This window comes from Lithobates pipiens, unplaced genomic scaffold (genome assembly GCF_037356315.1).
Source record: "Lithobates pipiens isolate NorthernLeopardFrog02 unplaced genomic scaffold, aLitPip1_a1.2 Scaffold_19, whole genome shotgun sequence".
NCBI lineage: Eukaryota > Metazoa > Chordata > Amphibia > Anura > Ranidae > Lithobates > Lithobates pipiens.
This window is the reverse complement of record NW_027507764.1, coordinates 580827887-580844567: the sequence shown is the minus strand read 5'-3', so window position 1 is coordinate 580844567 and position 16681 is coordinate 580827887. Positions and strand designations below refer to the sequence as shown.

At 49.0% G+C, this 16681-nt stretch overlaps 1 protein-coding gene across 1 annotated transcript in view; it reads left to right on the top strand.

Annotated features, from left to right (window-relative positions):
- LOC143998119 (alanine aminotransferase 2-like) overlaps nt 1–16681 on the top strand; it is a gene marked incomplete in the record, with an annotated part of 103963 nt that overhangs the window by 26004 nt on the left and 61278 nt on the right. The window contains 3 exon segments of the mRNA XM_077493863.1: nt 13995–14052; nt 14055–14084; nt 14087–14162. Coding sequence (XP_077349989.1) covers nt 13995–14052; nt 14055–14084; nt 14087–14162 — 164 coding nt within the window.

Sequence of the window (16681 nt, the reverse complement as noted above, 5' to 3'; positions counted from 1 at the left end):
TGTACGTAGCAGACTCCTCAACCCTGCACTCTGTACAAAGCACATTCCATCACCCTGCACCCTGTACGTAGCACACTCCTCAACCCTGCACTCTGTACAAAGCACATTCCATCACCCTGCACCCTGTACGTAGCACACTCCTCGACCCTGCACCCTGTACAAAGCACATTCCATCACCCTGCGCTCTGTACGAAGCATATTTCTCAACCCTGCACATAGCACATTCCTCAACCCTGCTCTCTGTATGTAGCAAACTCCTCAACCCTGTACTTTGTGGGTAGTACACTCCTGAACCCTGCACTCTGTATGTAACACTGGAGCTCTCCACTTTAAATTGGTGATAAACTTCAGACATGAAATATGAACAAAGCACATCCCTCCATAGTGTGTTCTTGTCTCAATCCAGAGCACTAAGTGTAATTGCTGTCTGCCATCTCATTCCTTTGTTATCAGCATGAGTCACTTCTAACACGTTTTCCAGATACCAAGAGATAAAAAGGTGACAGGGGAGGGAGATCCAGCACACAGCCTGTGATTGACAGCCTCAGCTCTGTTCCTACGTGCTGTGTGAAGGGGGGGGGGGGGTGGTGTCCCTTCCCTCCAATCAACTCCTACTGAGCTCTGCAGAGTGTAACTTCAGCTCTCTGCCCCTTTCTTTTCTGAAATCTCAGACATGCTATATAAATTCCTGACTTTGAATGGATGTAGAAAAGAGAAGGCTGCAGATAAACAGGTACAACTTGTAGGGGGATTTGTTTAATTTCTGTGTATCTTCTGAGGCCACTCACTTCACTGGAAGGGTTTACAACCACTTTAATGTTGAAATTTAAAATACAAAAAAAAAAAATGTAATGGATTCGGAATTGAGCTTTCAATTAGAGAAAAGCAGCCAAACGGCAGGTAGCTACGTCTAATTTCTCTTTTTATTTTTATTATTTTTATTTTTTTAGCAGAGCAATTAAAGAGACCCAACATTTCAAAAACAATCTTCTGTAAAAAAAAATAATAATTATAAGTGCATTTAATATAAGTGAATTCACCCTTCCTGAAAAAAAAAGTCACATTTAGGCCTCATGTACACTTGAACTCAACCTTTTTGAATTATTTTTTTTAATTTTAATTTAATTTTTTAATTTTATTTCTGCTTGCAAACATCCCTCCATATACACATTTTCAGGAGGAAGGAAAAAAAAATCACTCGCACATTCTGAAGAGGAGCATTGGGGATGAAAAAAAAAAAAAAAACACATAAGCGCACATGTTTATGCACATCCTCAAATTAATACATTCTAATTGCCACAATAAAGTAATATTCTGGCCAATAGAATGCAAACATAAACAATAATAAACAATAAATATAAATAAAAAATAAATGAAAAAATAATAAAACAAATAAATAAATAAAATTAATAAATAAATAAATAAAATTAATAAATAAATAAAAATATAAATAAAAAATAAAAACACAATAGAATGCAAAAATGGAATGCAATAGAATTGCCAAACGCGTATGCAAAAACACAGCTTTACTTTATTTATTTTTTCCTGTAAGGAGAAAATATATCTCAAAGAATACAGTCTGCATAAGGCCCCACTAGTACATTCAAAGGCACATTGTGATTGTTGATTTTTCTGTACGTCCGAATGAAATTTTCATTTTTTTTGTTTCCAAAGTTTTTTATTTGGTACAAAATATATAGTACAGTAGTATAAAACAAATCACAGAGAGTTCAATATACATTTGAGCATATAATAATCATATGTGGTATAAATAACATTCCTTGACAGTAAAAAAAAAAAAGGAAAAAAGGGTGAATTCTGTCATATTTTTGGGTATTTATATTTTTAATTCTTTTTGGGGGGTAACACTTACTTTATATATGTAGGCAACTAAAGTTTCAAAGACTAAATATAAATGTGGACATTATTCAGGGTTGAAAAACTCATTGCTACCGAATGAAATTTTCTAGGTTGTAGACAAGGATGCTTTAAAGAGCCCACAGTGCCACCTCCTGGCTCGAAAAGGAAATTTATTTCATTTACATTTCATATACAGAATTTCATGTTTGCCTTTCATTAAAATAAGATGATTAAAAATTGTATTTGTAGCGCTCAGTATAAATAATATTAATAGCAATGAGGCACTATCCTCCCCACTGATACCAACAATGGGGCACTATCCCCCCACTGACACCAACAATGGGGCACTATCCCCCCACTGATACCAGCAATGAGGCACTATCCTCCCCACTGATACCAGCTTTGGGGCACTATCCCCCCACTGATACCAGCAATGAGGCACTACCCCCCCTCCCCACTGATACCAGAAATGAGGCACTACCCCCCCCATACCAGCAATGGGGCACTACCCCCCCCCCCCCCACTGATACCAGCAATGGGACATTATCCTCCCACTGATACCAGCAATGGGGCACTATCCTCCCCACTGATACCAGCAATGAGGCACTACCCCCCCTCCCCACTGATACCAGAAATGAGGCACTACCCCCCCCCCCCCATACCAGCAATGGGGCACTACCCCCCCCCCCCCCCACTGATACCAGCAATGGGGCACTATCCTCCCCACTGATACCAGCAATGGGGCACTATTCTCCCCACTGACACCAGCAATGGGGCACTATCCTCCCCACTGATACCAGCAATGGGGCACTATTCTCCCCACTGACACCAGCAATGGGGCACTATCCTCCCCACTGATACCAGCAATGGGCACTATCCTCTCCACTGATACCAGCATTGGGGCATTATCCTCCCCACTGATACCAGCAATGGGGCACTATCCTCTCCACTGATACCAGCATTGGGGCATTATCCTCCCCACTGATACCAGCAATGGGGCACTATCCTCCCCACTGATACCAGCAATGGGGCACTATCCTCCCCACTGATACCAGCAATGGGGCACTATCCTCCCCACTGATACAAGCAATGGGGCACTATCCTCCCCACTGATACCAGCAATGGGGCACTATCCTCCCCACCGATACCAGCATTGGGGCACTCCCCCCCACTGATACCAGCAGTGGGGCACTACCCTCCCCGCTGAAACCCACAATGGGGCACTATCCTCCCACTGATACCAGCAATGGGGCACTATCCCCCCCCCCCCACTGATACCAGCAATGGGGCACTATCCCCCCCCCACTGATACCAGCAATGGGGCACTATCCCTCCCAGTGACACCAATGATGGGGCACTATTCCTCCATTACCAGTGACAGGCACTTTTCCCACCCCTGCTGACCAGAGGTGCTATTCCTTTTTTCTTTTTAAACCCACCGGGCACAAAGTCAGAAGCATTGTTCACTAATGTGGAATTTGCTACTCTCGGGAGACCACAGTCCGGCCCCCCTAATGTCTTAAGGACAATAATCTGGCCCTTTGTTTAGAAAGTTTGGAGACCCCTGATCTAGAGTGTTACTTTGCTGTAGAAGATGTAGATGAGCACTGTGGAGTCTGAAAACAAGTACACCGGGATCCTTCTCTATCATCATTTACTTGTGTCCATGTAGTCAGGGCAGTTTCATACCTGTAAGGGAAAAGGCATAATGAGCTAGTATGCACCGCATACTAGCTCATTATGAAATGCTTACCTTAGAACGAGGCCCCGACATCTCACCCGATACACGCGTGTCTTCCGGGTATCGCGGCTCCGGCGCTGTGAGTGGCCGGAGCCGCGATATCGTCACTCCCGTGCATGCGGATTTCTTTCCGGCAGGGTCCGGTGTCTGCCGGGCTTCCAGCCAAGAATCCCTGTGCGCATGTGCCACTGTCAGCGGCTCGTTGCCAGGGGAATATCTCCTAAACAGGACAGTTTAGGAGATATTTTTTTTTACCTACAGGTAAGCCTTATTATAGGCCTTATTATAGGCGTACCTGTAGATAAAAGTAAAAAAATAGACTATACAACCGCTTTAAGCATGTCAGATTCCCCCCCCCCACCTTGTAGTTTCCTTCGAGCGTACAGCTTTACAGAGCTCCATGCTGCCTCTTCCCCCTGAGGATGGCTGCGGGTCTCACCGCGGTCTTCGTCCTTCCAAAAACATTTTACGGGCCTTTACGTTCCGTTTAAATACACCTTATGTGTAGATGCAGCAAATGCCATCTGTGCCATCTTCTCATTGTCTATAATAACTGTTAAAGCTCCCAAGACTAGGTAGGCTAATCCAGGAGGGTACAGGGCAGGCTATTAGTTCAGGAGGGGTGCAGGGCAGGCCATTAGTCCAGGAGGGGTGCTGGGTAGGTTGTTAGCTCAGGAGGGGTGCAGTGCAGGCTTTTAATCCAGGAGGGGTGCAGGGCAGGCTATTAATCCAGGAGGGGTGCAGGGCAGGCTATTAGTCAAGGAGGGGTGCAGGGCAGGCTATTAGTCAAGGAGGGGTGCAGGGCAGGCTATTAGTCAAGGAGGGGTGCAGGGCAGGCTATTAATCCATGAGGGGTGCAGGGCAGGCTATTAGTCAAGGAGGGGTGCAGGGCAGGCTATTAGTCCAGGAGGGGTGCAGGACAGGCCATTAGTCCAGGAGGGGTGCTGGGTAGGTTGTTAGCTCAGGAGGGGTGCAGTGCAGGCTATTAATCCAGGAGGGGTGCAGGGCAGGCTATTAATCCAGGAGGGGTGCAGGGCAGGCTATTAGTCCAGGGGGGGGGGGAGTGCAGGCCACTAGTCCAGGAGGGGTGCTGGGTAGGTTGTTAGCCCAGGAGGGAGTGCAGGGTAGGCTATTAGTCAAGGAGGGGTGCAGGGCAGGCTATTAGTCAAGGAGGGGTGCAGGGCAGGCTATTAGTCAAGGAGGGGTGCAGGGCAGGCTATTAGTCAAGGAGGGGTGCAGGGCAGGCTATTAGTCCAGGAGGGGTGCAGGGCAGGCTATTAGTCAAGGAGGGGTGCAGGGCAGGCTATTAGTCAAGGAGGGGTGCAGGGCAGGCTATTAGTCAAGGAGGGGTGCAGGGCAGGCTATTAGTCCAGGAGGGGTGCAGGGCAGGCTATTAGTCCAGGAGGGGTGCAGGAAGGCTATTAGTCCAGGTGGGGTGCAGTGCAGGCTCTTAATCCAGGAGGGGTGCAGTGCATGCCATTAGTCCAGGAGGGGTGCAGGGGTAGGTGTTAACCCAAGAGGGGTGTAGGGTAGGCTATTAATCCAGGAGGGGTGCAGGGCAGGATATTAGTCCAGGAGGGGTGCAGGGCAGGCTATTAGTCAAGGAGGGGTGCAGGGCAGGCTATTAGTCCAGAGGGGTGCAGGGCAGGCTATTAGTCCAGGAGGGGTGCAGGGCAGGCTATTAGTCCAGGAGGGGTGTACGGCAGGATATTAAATCCAGGAGGGGTGCAGAGCAGGCTGTAAGCCCAGGAGAGGCGCACGCTTGCCAGTTAGAAGACACTACAATATAATCTACCCGCAGATCAATCTAGAACATCAAAAAGAAAAAAGAAAAAAAATAGGGCAATATGGCACCAGAAACATACGAAAAATACTTCATTACTAAATTGAATATATAATACCATATGATACCCACATAATAAAAAAAAAAACACACAAACACAAACCAAAACCTTTTTATTCATACGGCAGTCATATATCGCCAAGCACGTTCAGTGCGCCGTGACGCATTGCTCTAGTTGTTCTCTCTCTCTACGATTTTCACAATAGTAAATTTGGGGGTTTGGTGCCCCCCTCCCCCCCCCCAGGCGTGTTCATGTTTTTATTTGTATTATACTGTACATTATAATACTGATCTCCCCACCAATCCGATCTTCTGGTTTGTAGCCGATCGCTGTCCATCGTTGCCGGCTGGGAGTTCATATTTTTCCCCGTTCCTGACCCCGCCCCTTATCACCGGCTTATCTTGTTTTGCCTTTTGTTGGTGTCTGTATTCAATATTTATAAATATAATACTAAATATAAACATCGAAGGAAATCGGTTATTATCAGGCACCACGTGACACCCGGGTTATATTGATTAGCAAAATAATGACTTTACAATATCCTGTGTGGGGGGTTTCGGTGGAGGAGTGCTGTGTGATTGAGTTGGGGGGGGGGTTTCGGTGGAGGAGTGCTGTGTGATGAGTTGGGGGGGTTTCGGTGGAGGAGCGCTGTGTGATGAGTTGGGGGTTTCGGTGGAGGAGTGCTGTGTGATGAGTTGGGGGGGTTTCGGTGGAGGAGTGCTGTGTGATGAGTTTGGGGGGTTTCGGTGGAGGGAGTGCTGTGTGATGAGTTGGGGGGGTTCGGTAGAGGAGTGCTGTGTGATGAGTGGGGGGGTTCGGTGGAGGAGCGCTGTGTGATGAGTTGGGGGGGTTTCGATGGAGGAGTGCTGTGTGATGAGTTGGGGGGTTTCGGTGGAGGAGTCCCGTGGTGATGAGTTGGGGGGTTTCGTGGAGGAGTGCTGTGTGATGAGTTGGGGGGGTTTCGGTGGAGGAGTCCCGTGTGATGAGTTGGGGGGTTTCGGTGGAGGAGTGCTGTGTGATGAGTTGGGGGTGTTCGGTGGAGGAGTGCTGTGTGATGAGTTGGGGGTTTCGGTGGAGGAGTGCTGTGTGATGAGTTGGGGGGTTCGGTGGAGGAGTGCTGTGTGATGAGTTGGGGGGTTTCGGTGGGAGGAGTGCTGTGTGATGAGTTGGGGGGTTCGGTGGAGGAGCGCTGTGTGATGAGTTGGGGGGTTTCGATGGAGGAGTGCTGTGTGATGAGTTGGGGGGTTTCGGTGGAGGAGTCCCGTGTGATGAGTTGGGGGGTTTCGGTGGAGGAGTCCCGTGTGATGAGTTGGGGGGTTTCGGTGGAGGAGTGCTGTTTGATGAGTTGGGGGGGTTTCGGTGGAGGAGTGCTGTGTGATGAGTTGGGGGGGTTTCGGTGGAGGAGTGCTGTGTGATGAGTTGGGGGGGTTTCGGTGGAGGAGTCCGTGTGTGATGAGTTGGGGGGTTTCGGTGGAGGAGTGCTGTGTGATGAGTTGGGGGGGTTTCGGTTGGAGGAGTGCTGTGTGATGAGTTGGGGGGTTCGGTGGAGGAGCGGCTGTGTGATGAGTTGGGGGGTTTCGATGGAGGAGTGCTGTGTGATGAGTTGGGGGGTTTCGGTGGAGGAGTGCTGTGTGATGAGTTGGGGGTTTCGGTGGAGGAGTGCTGTGTGATGAGTTGGGGTTTCGGTGGAGGAGTCCGTGTGATGAGTTGGGGGGTTTCGGTGGAGGAGTGCTGTGTGATGAGTTGGGGGGTTTCGGTGGAGGAGTGCTGTTGATGAGTTGGGGGGTTTCGGTGGAGGAGTGCTGTGTGATGAGTTTGGGGGGTTTCGGTGGAGGAGTGCTGTGTGGATGAGTTGGGGGGGTTTCGGTGGGGAGTCCCGTGTGATGAGTTGGGGGTTTCGGTGGAGGAGTGCTGTGTGATGAGTTGGGGGGTTTCGGGTGGAGGAGTGCTGTGTGATGAGTTGGGGGGGTTTCGATGGAGGAGTGCTGTGTGATGAGTTGGGGGGTTTCGGTGGAGGAGTCCCGTGTGATGAGTTGGGGGGGTTTCGTGTGGAGGAGTGCTGTGTGATGAGTTGGGGGGGTTTCGATGGAGGAGTGCTGTGTGATGAGTTGGGGGGTTTCGGTGGAGGAGTCCCGTGTGATGAGTTGGGGGTTTCGGTGGAGGAGTGCTATGTGATGAGTTGGGGGGTTTCGGTGGAGGAGTGCTGTGTGATGAGTTGGGGGGGTTTCGGTGGAGGAGTGCTGTGTGATGAGTTGGGGGGGTTTCGGTGGAGGAGTGCTGTGTGATGAGTTGGGGGGGTTTCGGTGGAGGAGTGCTGTGTGATGAGTTGGGGGGGTTTTGGACTTCATGATGTTTATGTCTATTTTGGTGTATTTTATGACCGGCAGCGCGTCGGTGATATTGATCTGGCGGTGATATTGATCTGGCGGTGATATTGATCTGGCGGTGATATTGATCTGGCGGTGATATTGATCTGGCGGTGATATTGATCTGGCGGTGATATTGATCTGGCGGTGATATTGATCTGGCGGTGTACACGGAGTGCGTTGTGTGTTGTTGATGTTCCAGCCATGTGCAGCTGACATTGTGCTGTGTGATTGGGAAAGGGGGGGGGGGGGTCATGATTCGTCCAATGAGAGGCCTCCATCCTGTACACACCCCCACTCTGCCCCCTTGTGTCACCCATGAGATAACAGCATGGAGCCATCAGCAGTGCAGACGTCACACACTCAGTACCGGGACACAAATGAATGAATATGTTTATTTCTAATCAGTGTGATATGATTTACAACAACAGAGAAAAAAAGAAAGAAAACAGTGAAGAAATTCCAAATGAGTCACCCCTTACATCAGAGTCCCCTTCAAGCTCCCCTTTACATTGCAGTCCCTTTCATCAGAGTCCCCTCTTTACATGAGGGTCCCCATCTGAGTCCCCGTTTACATCTGAGCGCACATCAAATTTCCCCTTTTATTCGGATTCCCCCCTTTCATCAGAGTCCCCCCCCCTTTACACAGGAGTCCTCCTTTCCTCAGAATCCCATATTTACATGAGGGTTCCTATCAGAACCCCCATCAAAGTTCCCCTTTACATCAGAGCCCCCCCTTTTAATCAGAACCTCCTCTTTACATGATGATCCCCATCACAGTGTCCATTAAAGTCCCCAAAGCCCCTCTTACTTTAGAGTTCCCATTAAACTCTCCTTTTCATCAGAGTCCCCCTCCTCATATGAGGGTTCCCATAAGATTCCCCTCTTCAGAGGCTCCATCAAAGCTTCCTCTTATATCGGAGTCCCCATTTCATCAGTATCCCCCTCTTTCTATGATGATCCCCATCAGAGCCCCTTATTATTTTAGCTTGCTCCCTTACATCAGAGTCCCCTTCAAACTTCCCTTAACATAGGAGTCCCTCTTTCACCAGAGTCCCCTCTTTACATGAGGGTTCCCATCACAGTTCCCTCTTACATCAGAGTTCTCTTTTTACATGATTGATGATCTCCATCTCCATCAAAGCTCCCCATAATATCGGAGTCCCTGTTTCATCAGAGTCCCCCCTTACATCAGAGCCCCCCCTCTTTCTATGATGATCCCCATCAGAGCCCCCTATTACGTTAAAGGGCTCCGTTACATCAGAGTCCCCTTCAAACTCTCCTTAACACAGGAGTCCCTCTTTCATCAGAGTCCCCTTATTACATAAGGATTTGCATGAGAGCCCTCTCTTACATCAGAGCCCCCTTCAAAATTCCCCCTTTTACCAGAGTGCCCTGTTTACATGAGGGTTCCCATCACAGTTCCCTCTTACATCAGAGCCCCCCCTTACATCAGTGTTCCTTCTGTACATGATGATCCCCATCACAGCCCCTCTTACATCAGAGCCCCCCATATACCAGAGTCCCCATCAAGCTCCCCTTTACATTGCAGTCTCCTTTTTACATGAGGGTTCCCATCACAGTCCCCCCTTACATCAGAGTTTCCCCTCTTTACATGATGATCCCCATCACAGCCTCCATCAAAGGCCCGCTTACATCAGAGTCCCCCATAAATCAGAGTCCCCATCATCCCCATCAAACGCCCCTTTACATTACAGTCCCCTTTTCATCAGAGTCTTCTCTTTACACAAGGGTTCCCATCACAGTCCCCCCTTACATCATAGCTCCCTCTTTCTATGAGGATCCCCATCAGAGCCCCCTATTATTTTAGAGTGCTCCCTTACATCAGAGTCCCCTTCAAACTCCCCTTAACATAGGAGTCTCCCTTTCACCAGAGTCCCCTCTTTACATGTGGGTTCCCAGCACAGTTCCCTCTTACATCAGCATCCCCCCTTACATCAGAGTTCCCTCTTTACATGATGATCCCCATCAAAGGCCCTCTTACATCAGAGTTCCCCCATATATTAGAGTCCCCATCAAACCTTTACATTACATTCCCCTTTTCATCTGAGTCCTCTCTTTACATGAGGGTTCCCATCAGAGTCCCCTCTTACATCTGAGACCCCCATTGAAGTTCCCCATTTAATCGGTACCCCTCTTTCATCAGAGTCTCCACTTACATCCGTGACCCCATCAAACTTCCCTTTACATAGGAGTCCCCCTTTCATTAGAATCCCACATTTACATGAGGGTCCCCATCAGAGTTCCCTTTGCAGCAGAGCTCCCTCTTTAAATGATGATTCGCAATTCAGCCCCCATCAAAGTCCTCAAAGCCCCCCCCTTCAATCAGAGTCCCCTCTTACATCTGAGACCCCCATCAAAGTTCCCCATTTAATTGGCACCCCTCTTTCATCAGAGTCTCCACTTACATCAGTGACCCCATCAAAATTCCCTCTACATGAGAGTCCCCCATTCATCAGAATCCCATATTTACATGAGGGTTCCCATCAGAGTCCCCTCTTACATCAGAGTCCCCATCAAAGTTCCCCCTTACATCGGAGTCTCCCTTTATCAGAGTCCCCTCTTACATCAGAGCCCCCTCTTTACAGGATGACCCCCATTCAAGTCCCTCTTACATCAGAGTCCACCCCCCCCCCCCCCCTTAAAGCAGAGCACCAGATAAAATCTTGCAGTGGGCCAATGGCAGCTCTCGGTCTCTTCTAATGATCAGGAGCCAGCTCCAGATCATGTGACCGCTGTGAGAGCCAATCACAGTTGTCCCGTCATTCCCCTCCCCAGGCGCAAAGACCTTGTTAAAGGGACGCTGGGCGAAAAGGAGTTAATAAAGCATACCGAAGATGAGCCAAAAAGTGAACAGATATCGGGGGTACTAGGACCCCTTTGTCAAGAAGGTCACCCAGTCCAGACTGACACCCGCCCATCGAGGCCTTTATATATTTGTATAACACACCTATGTGTAAGAAAGTGTCATTTCAGTCAGTGGCGGTGCGTCCATTAAGGGCGCGTGGGCGCCGCCCCCTCTCTCCAGCCACCCCCCTATATGGCTAATGGACAGATTCATGCATTGCATAAATCTATCCATGGCCGCCGCTGCCGCCACCCCCTACTCTTCAGAGGTATCCAGCCCCTTTTCGGATGCCGGGCACCTGAATTACAGCGGCGGGTGTGTGTTTTTGAAGCACCTGATTGGAGCCATAGGCTCTAATGGGCTTCAAAAAGAAAAAGGTGAACTCGGAGTCCACCCAGGTGTGTTAGAAAAGCGACTGAATATTCGCTTTTCTAACACTGAACCGCCTCTCCAGCAATCAGGAAGTGTGTGTCTGTTGCCTGTCACCCGGCCTTTGATGGGCACAGTGGCTGTAATTGATGGGCACAGTGGTGGCATTTAATGGCACAGTGGGGACATTTGATGGGCACAGTGGCTGCAATTGATGGGCACAGTGGTGGCATTTGATGGCAGCATTTGATTTCACAGTGGCAGCATTTGATGGGCACAGTAGCTGCAATTGATGGGCACAGTGGTGGCATTTGATGGGCACAGTGGGGGCATTTGATGGGCACAGTGGCTGCACTGGGGGCTAAACTTGCACGATTTCTAACCCGCAGTCAGCGTGAACCAGGGCAGATCCCAATGGGAGTGCTGATGGCTACATTACTTGTTGACCAGTGACCAGTGGCGGCTATTTTATTTTTATTTTTGTGAGGAGGGTGAACATCCACCCCCCTGCAGGCTGCCGACGGCACTCCCCCCCACCATCCGCTGTCTCCCCATTGGTCTGGAACTTGCCCCATCTAGGTGGTGGGTTGGCGGGAGAGGTGGGCGGTGGCTCCTGTGTCCTCTCTCCATCACAGCTGTGTTCCGGTGGCTCCCGCCATGCGGCTTCTCCCTCTTCCTCCTAGGCATTCACTAAGATCGCCTCTCCATTCAGCTAATCGGGTTAAGGGTCTTAAGACCCACTTCTTGATTGGCTGGGAGGAGGATGAGTGTGAGAATTCGCTATTGTCACACAACTGGGTGGGCTCGAGGCGCAACGCACCCTTTTTTGAAGCCCAGAAGCCTGAAGCTTCAAAAAAACACCGCCCCCCCTCGGCCCCCCATTGGAATCGATGGTCCGATGCGCTGTATGTAGATTAGGGGGCTGGTCGCATGGATGGGGGTGGGTCGGCCAGCGACGTACCCCTAGTGGTTATACCAGGAGGATGCCCGCAGCACGGGGTTGGCTCTCTTGTAAAAAAAATCCTAAAGGCTAACTAGCCGCTGGATTGCTTTTACAAGCAGAGGGAGCGGATGTCCTCCCCCCTCCTAGTACTTTCTCGGGTTCTCCCGTCCCACCGGAAAACGGCCGATCGGAGAGAGAGCCAAACAAAGATCGGATTGACTTTGATCAGCATTTGGCTATGGTAACCCAGAAACAATAACTTGACATCGCTTCCAGTTTACCTGAATGTCAACCGCGCCATTTAAAACAAAACAAAAAAAAAAAATCTAAAGAATTTGAAAACACCGATCTATTTGAATGCCGTTTTGAATTCTTTTAAGGGCAGAGAAGGGATCTGGGGTCTTACAGACCCCTAAACTCTCCATAAAGAATACCTATCCTGTGCCTATTGTCATCGCAAGGGATGTTTACATTTCTTGTGACAGCAATAAAAGTGATTAAAAAAAATAAAAAATAAAAATGAAAGGGACAGCAAAAATAAAAATAAACAAATAATGACTTTTTTTTTTAAAGAGGAGCTGCACCTAAAAAAAAAATATTAAAAGCCAGCAGCTACTAATATTGCAGCTGCTGACTTTTAATAAAATCACACTTATCTGTCCCAGGTTCCAGCGATGTCGGCGGCAGATGACGAGCGATCGCTCGTCTCGCTGCAGCCACGGCCGCCATCCTCTGTCAGGGAATCGGGAAGTGAAGCATGAGGGCTTCACTGCCCGGTTCCCTACTGTGCATGCGCGAGTCGCGCTGCGCTGGTTCCCCGCTGTGTCTCTGGGAACTGTGTGTTTCCCAGAACACAACGGGGGGGGGGGGGGGGAGCGATGCGGGGGTCTCCGGCGGTCTGGCCGGAAGTGGGTGCAGTTACCTGGATTATCCAGGTAACTGCACCCCCCCTCCCCCCCGAAAGGTGCCGATTGTGGCACCGGAGGGGGGGAGGGATAATACTAGCGGAACTTCCCCTTTAGGGTGAAGAACCGCTTTAAGTGCCCCCCTCGCACGCAAAGGACAACAGCAATTGTCCCACCCACGTGAGGTATCACCGCGAACATCAGATCATGAGCGGTAATTCTAGCACCACGCCCACCACTGTGTGTTCACACTGCAGATAGATGCGGCTGACAGCAGGAGGTCCAGTGCGTCCCCGTCCTCTGTTTCAGGGATGAACCAGGTCCGAATTTTTGCCTGAATTTGAACCTGAAACAAAGCCAAAGACGCACAGGACTCCTGCGCACATCGCTCCGGAGATGATTGAACCGGCTCCATAGAGAAGCGCTCACAGTCTCCCATCATGCGAATTGGATGCAGAGAAAAACCCTCATCCAATTCGCCTAGCCTAAATCTACAGCGGTAACCCGCTTTTAAAGCATCGCCTATGGATAGTAACATGTACGTTGTTTGCCCAATTTTAAAGCGTGAGATGTGTGGTATCTATTTACTCGGTGTAATATCATCTTGTATATTTTACCAAAATTTGGGGTTATGTATTGTGTTTTTTGGGGGGTTTTTTTTGCATTAAATTGCAAAAAAGTTTATTTTTTCCAGAAAAACTGCATTTAAATACCTTGAGACATAAATAATTGCAAAACCCACCATTTTATTCTCTAGGGCCTCTGCTTTAAAAAAAAAAAACAAAAAAAAAAAACATATATAATGTTTGGGAGTTCTAAAAAAATAAAATAAAAAAGCTGATCGTTACATGTAAACAAAAGTATCAGAAAAAGGCCTGATCTTCTTCAAGTGGCTGCTAGCGGGGGCTTTTAACAAGCTCCAGGAAGTGCTGAAGCCTGCTAGCAGCTTCAGCAAAGCTGGCTGTTCACACTGCTCTTATATAAGCTGAAGACAATGTGAAAAGCAAACCCGCATGCTGGAATCGAAATGCACCGGAGCGAAACACCCCCCCGACGACGTGCACCAGGCCTTTGTGTGAGGATTTACAAATCTGTAGATTCGGTGTCTGGCTGCACCTGAGCGTGTCAGGAACTGGTTATTCCGGCTGCTGATTCCTCCCAGAATCATCAGAACACACCGGAGGTGCCCCACCAGGACAGGGCTCAGCGCCAATGTGGACACAATACACGTGCAATAGAGCGCCGCAGATCATTGATCGGGAAAGGTAATCAATATTATCGATTGTTTAGGGTGGTCTTGCTGTTCTGGGGGGGGGTTGGCATCACAAAAAAAAAAAAAAATTGCAACAATTTATAAAGGTTTTTGTTGCTTATGTTCACCGCAGTGGTGGGCCGGTGGTAATTTTTTTTATTTTTGGGGGGGGGGAGGGGGCCGCAAACAACAACACCCCCCCCCCCAGCATTCGGGTGGGTCTGGTGCACTTACCCCATCTATGGTGAGTAGCGCTTCGCTGGCGGCTTCCCTCACTGTGCGGCGACGGCTTTCCCTTCCCCCCTGCTCTCCAAGGGAGTCGTAGCGGCTTCCGTTTCCTCCTCACCCTCGGCGGCCAATTAGGACTTTTCTCTTTTTTTGGGGTCAATCGGGAAAACGGGTTTCAGACCTGCTTCTGGGGCGGATTGAGGATCAGTGTTTCAATAGCGAATATTCATTTGCTGTTGTAACATCCGGGGTAGGCTCCTGGCGCAATGCTCTGCGCCATGAGCCTTCCCTATTTTAAAGTCTATGGCTCTAATTGGGTGCTTTTTAAAAAAAATAAAAAAACGCCCCTGCCGCTGTAATTCACGCGCCCCTGCGTCCTGAAAGGGGCCGGACGCCTGAATTGAGGGTGGCGGTGTCCTGCAAAATAGCGGCCGTGGATAGAGCATGGGGGTGGCGGCCGTGGATAGAGGAGGCGGAGCCCCTAATGGATTGGCCGCCACTGGTTCACCATCCTTGGGGCTCATTCACGTGGCTGCTGATTTTTTTTTATTTTTTATTAAAAAAAAAAAAATTCTACAGTCCTATAAAGTGACTTGTGATGGATCGCTTTTCAGAGAGGGTTGACAGGCGGCTCGGAGGTGATGTGCATTTTGTTTTTTGCCTTGCAATGGATCAACTGTGGATATAAAATAGGACTATGTGTTTGGAGGTTTTTAAGGTTTTTCTTTTATTTTATTTTTTTATTTATTTTTTCTGTGGGTTGAACTGGATGGATTCAATCAGATTAACTATGTATCCTGAACACCTGTGGTGTGTGTGTGTGTGATGGGTTTTTTTTTTTTTTTTTTTACATGGCGGGTGGTTGAGCCGTGGTCTTAGCCCCACCCACCTAAACAAGAAAAAAATAAAAATAATTTTAAGGGCATGTCAGGGTAGGGTTGCCACCTCATCCCTTTAAAACCGAACACATGTTAATGACACGGGTTCTGTGGCTGATTAAGGTGGTAATTATACTCACTCGGTGCTTTAACTGCATTACATTCGCCTCAGATCCCGTGTGCTTCACATGTGTTCGGGTTTAAAGGGATGAGGTGACAACTCTATTTCACAGGTCCAGTGCTGCTGCCGCCGAATGCAGCCAATTGGGGCTGCGCTGTAGCCGCGTGTAATACCAGCTGTTGAGGCAAGAAGGTTCAGTATTTTCAGGGTTAAAACAGGCTTTGAGGAGGTAATATTTTGCCATTTTTAAAAGCACCTCTGTAAAGTGATCCACTGCAGATCGCTTTTCAAAGGGGCGGCAGGGCCTGCTGCATGTATGAATAAGCCCTTAGACCGGCGATGGCGAACCTTGGCACCCCAGATGTTCTGGAACTACATTTCCCATGATGCTCCACTACACTGCCTGAGCATCATGGGAATTGTAGTTCCAAAACATCTGGGGTGCCAAGGTTCTCCATCACTGCCTTAGACAATATCCCACCGTTTCATGGGAATGGGGCACCGTTTTGTATCGGCGATATTGCCTGCCAAAAGCGACATGCTGTAGAAAAACTCTGAACGTTATAATGTATATGGATGTGTCCACCCAGGGACGGGACAAGGAGGGGGCAGCTGCCCTGGGCGCAGTGAAGCAAGGGGCAAAGAAGGGATGCAGGGTGGTACACCCATTCTACAGAATGTATTAACAGTGGGGGAAGGGGCGCAATTCTGGATCCTTGCACTGGACAACCCTGTCCTGGGACCGTCCAACAGCTACACTATATTTCCAAAAGTATTGGGACGCCTACCTTTACAGCAGGGGTCTCAGACTGGTGGCCCTCCAGCTTTTGCGAAACTACAAATCCCATCATGTCTCTGCCTGGGGGAGTCATGCTTGTAACTGTCAGCCTTGCAAAGCCTCATGGGACTTGTAGTTTCGCAACAGCCGGAGGGCCGCCAGTTTGAGACCCCCTGCTTTACACGCATGTGAACTTTATTGGTAGCCCAGTCTTAGGCTGGATTCACACCTATTTGCATTTTTAGTGCTTTTTGCATCTTGCAGATTTGCTCTACAGAACGTGTTCCATAGGAAACCATGGTAAATGTGAATATGTAAAGACAGGTGTCCCAATACTTTTGACAATATAGTGTTGCTGGTGATCTGTCTGGGACAGGGTTGTCCAGTGCCCAGGGCAAGGTTGGGGGTGGGGGCGAGGATAAGGGGGAACAAAGATCAACCACCCGTGTTCACTAAAGGAGGCCTTGGGGCTCATGTACACCAGGGGTGCCGCACTATACAGGCATAAAAATGTCTGCGCGCTGTTT